General features: G+C 44.9%; 1 protein-coding gene across 2 annotated transcripts in view; it reads left to right on the top strand.

Annotated features, from left to right (window-relative positions):
* The first annotated feature begins 6,881 nt into the window (after positions 1–6,881).
* The window catches only part of SIL1 (SIL1 nucleotide exchange factor), a 219,560-nt gene continuing 217,396 nt past the window's right edge, over positions 6,882–9,045 (top strand). Inside the window, exon 1 of one of the 2 annotated variants that reach the window (XM_047085431.1) lies at positions 6,882–6,962. In XM_047085431.1, the coding sequence (XP_046941387.1) occupies positions 6,882–6,962 (81 nt within the window). The remainder of the gene's footprint in view (positions 6,963–9,045) is intronic. The other variant, XM_047085439.1, reaches the window with a different exon arrangement.

Here is a 9,045-nt window from a genome sequence, read left to right as displayed (position 1 = left end):
GAAGCCACACTAGCTAAACAAATAAGAATGATTAGTTGTGTGTGGCCAGCCCCTTGTCGCCTGAGCTGGCCCATTGTGTGCTCCAGCATATGGAGCAATAAAGATGCTGCTGAGAAAAACCACATTCAGCTTGTCATCTTCATCCAGCTCAGGTAATACAGTATGCCTTCTCCAGAAGATCTCCCAAGACCCTCTGTTCCAGAGATACTCCCATACCTTTCATTTCATGTGTGTCTTATTTGTTTAAAAAATTTTTTTAAATGCTTATTTATTTTTGAGATTGAGAGAGACAGAGCACAAGTGGGGGAAGGGCAGAGAGAGAGGGAGACACAGAATCCCAAGCAGGCTTCAGGCTCTGAGCTGTCAGCACAGAGCCCGATGTGGGGCTCGAACCCACAGACTGCAAGATCATGACCTGAGCTGAAGTTGGACTCTTCTCTGACTGAGCCACCCAGACACCCCTCATGTGTGTCTTATTTGTGACAAGAGGAAGGGTTTGTCTGCCTGAGTAATACCTCTTCTTCCACCCTTTCCGCAAAAGCTCATATATAGCCTGGGCATGATGTATAAGGTGTGTGTAGGTCTGGGAGTGGAATAATTAGAATACTAAGTGGGGACATAAAGCAGGATCCACATGTGTATTTGTGTGTGATTTAACTTTACCCAGCTTCTATCACCATGTATGTGTAACCAACAGGCATGGAGAAGAATAGAGAAGAGAGAAGATCAATTCAGCACTTACTGTGTCAGGCACTGTGCTGAATGCTTTACATATGTTATCTCATTTAATCTCCATAACAATTGTTGAAGGAAATACTAATATTACCTCCATGTTACAGATAAGGAAACACCACTGTAAGGTAGGTTAGGGTTAAAGCAACTTGCTTAGCTAGTGAGGAGGTGTCAAAATTTGAGCTGTCCGATGCTGAAGCCGGTTCTTAAACTGCTCCACAGTCCTGAATCCAGGCTCTCTGCTGACAGTGATATTGAATTTTTTTTAAGTTTATTTATTTTGAGAGAGACAGAGGCAGCACGAGAAGGGGAGAGGCAGAGAGGGAGAGAGAGAATCCCAAGCAGGCTCTGTGCTGCCAGTGCAGGGCCTGATGCAGAGCTTGGACCCACAAAGCTGCAAGATCATGACCTGAGCCAAAATCAAGAGTCAGATGCTCAACCTACTGAGCCATCCAGGTGCCTCAGTGGTATTGGATTTGATGATCTAATGTTCTGAGTCATGCCACACTGCAAGCCTTATTGTCCACACATGATCTCCCAAAGCTCTGGTGCTTGGGAACCTTTTTAGGGACAGCGTCAGAGGAGTTGTTCTCCCCTTATTGACTTGCTGACCCAGGACTGTGCTAGCATGTGCAGGCATGGCCAGTCACTGTACCCGTTATGCCCAGGATCCTGTAGCAGACAACATCCCTTCTGCATCTCTCTGCTTGAAGAAGCAGCCCTGGCCCTTATGTAGGGGTCGGCACAGATTGGACCAGGAGAGGGCCCATAGGCTGCCCTACAACAGCCCTGCAGTAGCCTTGTTCTTAGGGCTCTTCCAGGTGTGTGCGTGGGGGTGGGCAGAGACTGAAGTGAACTATTCCAGTAAACTTAACTCAGCCCAAATTTAGAATGTAAAGTTAAACTGTATTGGCCAGTCAGATATCTTGATGTGATGCAGACAAGAGCAAGAGGACTGGTGGTCTATGAGAAGGAGAGATGACAGTATAGCCTGTCTTCAGACCACCTTGATTCCAGCTCCTGTCCCTGCCTGTCTTTCTTTACATCAGCCTTTTATCATGGATCTGGGCAAACCTGAACTGCTCTGTATGACCAAAGGGTGAGGAAGGCTTGAGGGAAAATCCTGGAGAAGGAGATGTGAACTGGCTGACTGGGTACCATGCAAGGGAAAGAAAAGATAAAAAATGATCCATGGAGGGACAGAGGTGAGACAGGGACTTGGGAGGAAAGAAGTGCTCAAAAGGGGTTTCAGGTTATCTGCTGTGGGGTGTGGGGGATTAATGTTCTCCTCTATCATCTCTATGATACCTGCAGCCATGGGTTCTTGGTGGGGAAATGGAACAGGGTGAGGGACAGCTCACACCTAGGTTATACTCCATCTGCTCCCAGTCTGGTTTCCTGATGGTCTCTGATTGATTTTCAATATACTCTATATGGTATGTTTTCATGTTTCACTAGATACATTTAATTGTGTAATTATGTAAGAAATATATTTGTGGTAAAGTCCATACCATTGTGTGACAGTGTTCATGTGTATAAATGCAGAATGTTTTAATTTATGTACATGTGTAAACTTGTCTGTGTCCTGTGTTTGACTTTGGATGTGTAAGATGTGTGTACGACTGTGGGTGTTTGTGCCAGGGTGTGGGGCTTGTGGCTCTTTTCCAGAGGTGGCTGCAACGATATATCCCAACCCGTGTGTTCTCTTTACAATATGTCAACTTTTCCCATAGACAGATGGTCTCTCTTTCCTTCTCCTTAAATGTGGACAGACCTCTCTGAGTCTCTCAACCAACAGAATATGGCATAAATGATGCTATGTCCCTTCTGAAGGTAGATCATTAAAGTACCAGGCACTTTTATGTTTTGTTCTCTTGGGATGCTCATTGTTGGAAACCAGCTACCAAACTGTGAGGAGGCCAAGCAGCTACTAAAAGAGGCCGCTTGTCAGTGTCCTGGCTGACAGCACCAGTTGAGGTCCCAACTGACAGCCAGGATCAACTTCCAGCCATGTGAGTGAGCATCTTGCCTTTACTGAACCACACCAGCTGACAGTACACAGAGCAGGGTTGATTCTTCCCTGCCAAGCCCTGCCCAACCTGCTAAATAAATGATTATTGTTTTGGGATGCTTTGTTGTGCAGCAGTGGATAGCAGGAACAGGGCTGTACCTTTGCCCTGTGTGTATGTGTGTTCCTGTGGTTTGCTGCCTTTGTGGGTGCCTGCAGGCAGTGCATTTGTGTCACATGTCTGTGTACCTGAGTAGGTGTGTGCTTGAAGGTGTTTCTGGAGACAGAATCATGGTTCTGGGGTTTTGCTTCGGCCTCAGTGGGAGTTTTTTGGTGAGAACCCTTTGAAATCTTGCCTGTCTTCTAGGTCTCTTCTTTTGAGTGCTTTTCCTTTGAACCAGAGACGCCTGTTTAGCTGAGAGCAAATGCAGCTTAAATTTACTGACCTTTTCTGGCTGAAGCCCCGTGGAGCTGCCAAGGCCTTCTAGCAGGTGAGAGGCTGCCATACAGAGGCCTCATATCCCTTTTGCAGGGGGCATTTTGTTATTTTTCTTTTTCTGCTAATGAGGCCTTCAGAAATGAACCAGAGATGGAGCAAAGTATAGTCACTGGGGTCCTTGAGGTCTCTTGGGGTAGAGATACCTAGAATTCTGGAGTTCCACCAAGGAAGCTGCTTATATGGGCTGAGATGTGCCCAGGTTTCAGTGTAGAGATCATCTGGTTTCCATTCTGCCTTGGTTGCTGCCACCCACTCCATCTGTGTGCAGCCCAGAAGTGGAGGACCCTGGTTCAGATGGCCAGTTCCTCTTGGTCTCCTTGGCAGTGCCCCTCAGCTTCTTGCTTCTTCCATGTTGGCAGCTCTATTCAGCTTGCCTGGGAACACTGAGAGCTCTGGCTTCATTCACATCCCTGCCCTTGACTGACTTTCAGGACCTCTAAAGTGCTGTTGTCCAAAAGAGCTTTCTGTGATGACAGAAATGTTCTATAATCCATGCTGTCTGATACAGTTGACATTATTCACATGTGGTTCTTGAGCACTTGAAAAGAGGCTAGTGTGATCCAGGAACTGAGTTTTAAATTTTATTTCATTTTAATTAATTTAAACCTAAATACTGCATGTGACTGTTGGCTATCATATTGGGCAGCACAGATCTGATGAGTTCAAAGAGTTTTGCTGTATCTGTAAAATGGGAATAAAATTTGCCCTATCTGTCTCACAGAGCTGTCTGGAGCAAACAAGATGATGAATGGGGAAGAATTTTACTCACATAAGGGATTTGGAAACAAAGACAGCCGTGTGAACTGAGTGGGCCTATTCTTTTTTTTTTTTTAATGTTTATTTACCTTTGAGAGACAGAGAGAGTGAGAGCAGGGGAGGGGCAGAGAGAGAGGGAGACACAGAACCCGAAGCAGGCTCCAGGCTCCGGCACGAATTGCGAGATCATGACCTGAGCCAAAGTGGGACACTCAATGGACTGAGCCACCCAGGTGCCCCTAAATGGGCCAATTCTTATAGTTCTGTTAATATTTCTGTTTTATAGTCCTTGTTGGACTGTGTTGATTTGATCTGTTTACATTTCTGTATCTCTCATCTAACCCTGAGCTCTTTAAGGGTAAGAACCCAGTGGTACTGTTTCACAGCTGTATCCCCATAGCCAACAGCTGGCATGTAGTTTGGTACTCATGTTCAAGTGAATAAAATGTCTGGAGTCCAGGAAGGATTTCTGGCAGAAGGATTTAAAGTGTATGGTGAAAGCTGAGGGGGAGGGGTGCAGAGAGGAAGAGGAAGCAGGACAGGACAATTTGATGATGAGACAGAGCTGGGGCTCTTGCTCCCCATGCTCAATATTCCAGGCCAATCCAGAGGGAGCAGGGAGCCAATTCCTGCTGCCAGAAATGCTTTCACACACTGGGTATCAGGTTTGTGGGAGCTTAATTGAGAAAGGCTGATGAGAGGAGAAATGATCTACTCAACACATTTTCCTTATTGAGGAAGGCTAATTGATCATCTAAATCTCTTGCCTAGCAGGGCTCTGGGTATGCCACAGCAGGGCTGTGGTTTCCTTTGATTGGTGGTGGTCAGGTTGAAGGTAATTTCTCAGGCTCTGTACTCTTGCAAGCTTTTGCTCTTCTGGGGCGTGGAAGAGGGATCTTGGAAGCTCTCCAATAGAGCTGCAAGAAGAGGTGGCTTTTTGTTTGTCATTTACTTATTTAAAAGAAAAATTTAAACTTATTTCTGCTCAATTCCAAGAGTAATACATGGAAACAGAGAAGAGATTTCTGTGATCCCACCACCCACCATCCCACCATCCCTGGACCTCAAACTTCCCACCTTTACAGTGGTTCTTCTTGTTTGGGGGCCATGAAAGCAGGGGCTGTTTAGGCTCAGTCCTGCACACTGATTTTAGCAGCTGAGAAGACTTGAGATCAGAGCTAATTCTCCTGGGAAGGAGGTTCTCAGGTCTTTTCAACGTTTTGAGGCCTGGGGAGATTCAGAATTTCTCTTTCCCCTACACATCAACTGATTAGAGCTGTCCCAAGAAGGCAGCCAGGTTCCTATGAGTGTTGGCAGCTCTGTGTCCAGCTGGACTCTTTTCTTGGCCCATGCATTTATTTATTCATTCTATTATAAGATTTGAGCTTATTCTATTTATAAGCATAATACTCTCGTAGCACTTTATTAGTATCTTTTTATAACATGTGTCAGGCTTGATTGTACTTTATATGTTCATTCTGTAATTTACCACTGATGTAATAGATATTTGTTGAACGTTTATTATTTATCCTCATGCTACTAGGAAGTGACACAAGCTAGAATTATTGCTGGGCTACTCTTGCTAGCCTCTTGGGTGTTCCATGGAAAAAGTGAACTGTTCTCTGTCCTTTCCCACTCAGTCCTAGGGAAGTGTCCTATGTAGACCTTTCTTAAAAACTGACACTACCCACTCCACTATTGCCCAGAGGCTTGTTCTCCTTCCCCAGGCAAACCGAAGTTTGCTCATGGGTGCGATTTCCCATCTGTTTGAAGTAAACATAATCAAGAAAGTATATTAACTGCTAGAAGCCCACATTATACCTCAAAAATGTCAGAAAAAACCCACAAACTTGAGACAGGTGGATTGCTCATGGGGAATACCTGTTCGGGGGAAGTCACTGCTTGTTTGGATTGTACTTTTCTCCACTCATGATTGACCAGGAATCACTGTGTCTGGACTCTCAGGGCCTGAGGGAGCGCTCCATTTTACTAAGCAGGTTAAACTACTCTGGTCAAGGGGAAGGTCTTATGGAAAAAGAACAGGACTTTGGGAGGCACTCAAATCTGGCTTACATTCCCAGTTCTACCACTTCCTGACTATATGACTTTCTACAAGTTCTTCAACTTCTTTGAGCCTTAGCTTCCCCACCTATAAAAAACGGATGGCTGTTCTGATCTCAGGAAGTTTTGAGAATATATATATATGTATATATATATATATATATATATATATGTATATATATATATATGTATATATATATATATGTATATATATATATATATATATATGCAACACCTGTCACATATAAGATATTCAGTGCTCTAGCAGCATTTGAGCTGTAGGGTACTTTGAAAATAATTGGTCGTTTTTAATTCACACAATACATAAGCATATAAAGTAGACGACTTATAGGTGACCTCTCTGCACGAATTTTCAAAGGACTATTTACAGCTTAAGAGTCTCGGATTTATCTATTCCACACTGAGTGGCAACAGCTTAATTTATTTCTACTTCTCATGCCCGCTGGTTTCCTTCTGATGTTCCTTCCGCTAGAAAGAAATTACAGTATTGGAAAATCAGAAATGAAACTTCGAAGTCCCATTTTGGTCTAGCTTGGAAGCAAAATCAGCCCCGCGGCGATCTCCTTCAGATGTCTCACGCTGGCGGAGGGTTACAGCTGAAAAGCCAACTCATCACGTGTGCGTTAGTGGGCGGGACTTAACAGAAGCGGGGGGCGGGGAGAGAGGCGGGGCTTAAGAGCTACCAGAGCAGGAAAGAAAGGGAGGCGGCTGCTCGTCGTCCTGGAAGGCAGCAATTGGGTGAGGTGGGAAGTGACGTAATAAGTGCGCGCTCACAGATTCAGAAGGTCGCCGCGGCGTCTGCGCATGGGGAGCTGGTTGCCGCTGCAGCCGCCTGGAATTGTGGGGGTTGTGTCTGCCCCTCGGCTGCCGGGCGGGAAGCCGAAGGTAGGGGCGGTGAGGGTCACCCGGCCCTGGAGCTGCGCGGGGGGCTCAGGGCGCTGTCCGAGCCTCCTCCCACCAGCGGCCCCGGCGCCTTCCCAGCACTGTTGCGGGGTCCCTACACATCCCCTCCCTGTCCCCGTCACACGCACATCTCGTCCCTCCCAAACGGGACGTCCAAGTGGGCCCTGGCCTCAGCCTAGGAGTCGCCTTCCCTACCTTTTGTGCTCAGAGAGTTTCCAGTAATTCTTATTAAGTGCCAGATGAGGCGGTGGGGATTCCGAGATTAGCTCTTGATTCCGCATCTGTTCCCTTTCTCCCACCCTCAGTTTCTGCATTTAACTGCTCCTTTGTTGAAGTTCTGGTTCTTGGCAGAGGCCAGGAATTCACCATATGGAATTGCCCTCTACTCGCGTCGTGTTTCCACTCCTATATTGTTTTCCTTTTTCCTGGTAGGTCGAAGACTTGCCTTTGAAGTACAGGTTACAGACTTTGTTGTTTTTCAAATCAGCTAAGAAGTTGTGTACATCCCTGGGCTTTAGTAACTGATTTCATTTAAAGTGGAGCATGGGCACCTTCAGTGCTTCCCCGGCGTTTCTGATTCACGTGGTCCTGAAATCCTTGCCTTGAGATTCTCCGCTTCAGAAGACTGGAGGGAATCCACTGACATTTGAGCCCCTGAAATGGGGTTCTGGCGGGGAAAGAACAGGAGTCAGGAAATGCCTGGCACCAGAGAGCCAGTGTGGGGTTTCTTTTCACAGTAGAAGCTAGAGGACCGGTTGATGCTACACACACACACACACACACCCCACCGGTATGTGGTCAGTTGGATTCAAGCTCATCTGGCTTTCTGACCTCAATAAAACAAAACCACAAACTGCTTTGGAGGATTAACCCAGAGTGGGTAGGCAGAAGAACGAATCCTCCAGGTTTGCTAACAAAAGAAAGTGATGTGTTTGTAAACACTAAGAGTGTTTGGACAGTGTGAAAGATGTTTTGGTATATATTGGTGTGTCTTTTTACCTCTCACAGCACCCAAACTTTATTTTCTGATGAAAATATAGCCACATTTGGGGATTGGATAGGACTTTGATAGCTGGGGTAGGAGGATATTAGATTTGATGTTTGTGTAACATGGATCAGTTGAGAACATGGCCCTTAGGTTTTTAAGAGGGTGTTGCCACGTCGGGTTTATTTTGGCTTTTCTTTGAGTTATTTAATGAATTTAATATGCTAATTGATACATGTGTTGTTATGATGAAATTGGCTACAGAAAAGGCTTATTGCCCCCATTTTACAGATGGAATGGGGGATGTATTAGTACAGCTGTGGTAACCCAGAATGAAAAGTTGTCTTGTTGTTGGATTCCTGCTTTCTTTGCCTTCCCTGATGTCTTTGAAGGCTATTTATTACTCAGTTCTCTACAGAGGACAACTTTGAGCCCTGGTGTGTTTCACTGACACACAAAATCTAATTAAGCAAAACTGAAAAGCAACAAAATGGGTTTTGTAACAAACATGCTAGCACTTCTTGAGTGTTGTTTTCCTTTAGAGTGGTATATGTATATCACTTAAGTGATGTCGCTGTCCAAAGCAGTTTTGAAAATCCACATCTGAAATAGTCTTCAGAGACATTTTTGAACTATGTTAGCGATCAACTTCATTAATACATAATACTATACTTTTTTTTTTTTAACCCCAAATGGTATGGTTAAGCAACCTTGTTAGCTAGCTTGTCTTCAGATGAGTAAACAGTTCTTTTGAAGTGGACATAATACATTTTTGGTGTGTGGTGAACATTAGTTTTGAATCTGAGTCTGTCACTTATTAGCCATATGACCTTGGACAAGTCACCTCTTAGGCTCAGTTTTCCACTGCCTAAAAATGGGAATCTTGGAGCACCTGGCTGGCTCAGTTGGTGGAGCATCCGACTCATCTTGGGGCTGTGAGTTCAAGCCCCATGTTGTGTGTAGAGATTACTGTACTTAAAGGTAAAATCCTTTAAAAAAATGCAGATACTTACTTGGAAGAGTGATTAAATGAATGGAACACATTAAAGACCTAGAAATAAAATAAATATTTAGGCCATC

This window comes from Lynx rufus, unplaced genomic scaffold (genome assembly GCF_022079265.1).
Source record: "Lynx rufus isolate CCGP_SWC_20201006 ecotype Redwood Valley unplaced genomic scaffold, mLynRuf1.p SCAF_1, whole genome shotgun sequence".
NCBI lineage: Eukaryota > Metazoa > Chordata > Mammalia > Carnivora > Felidae > Lynx > Lynx rufus.
The sequence above is the reverse complement of the archived record's forward strand: the minus strand, read 5'-3'. Positions and strand labels throughout refer to the sequence as shown.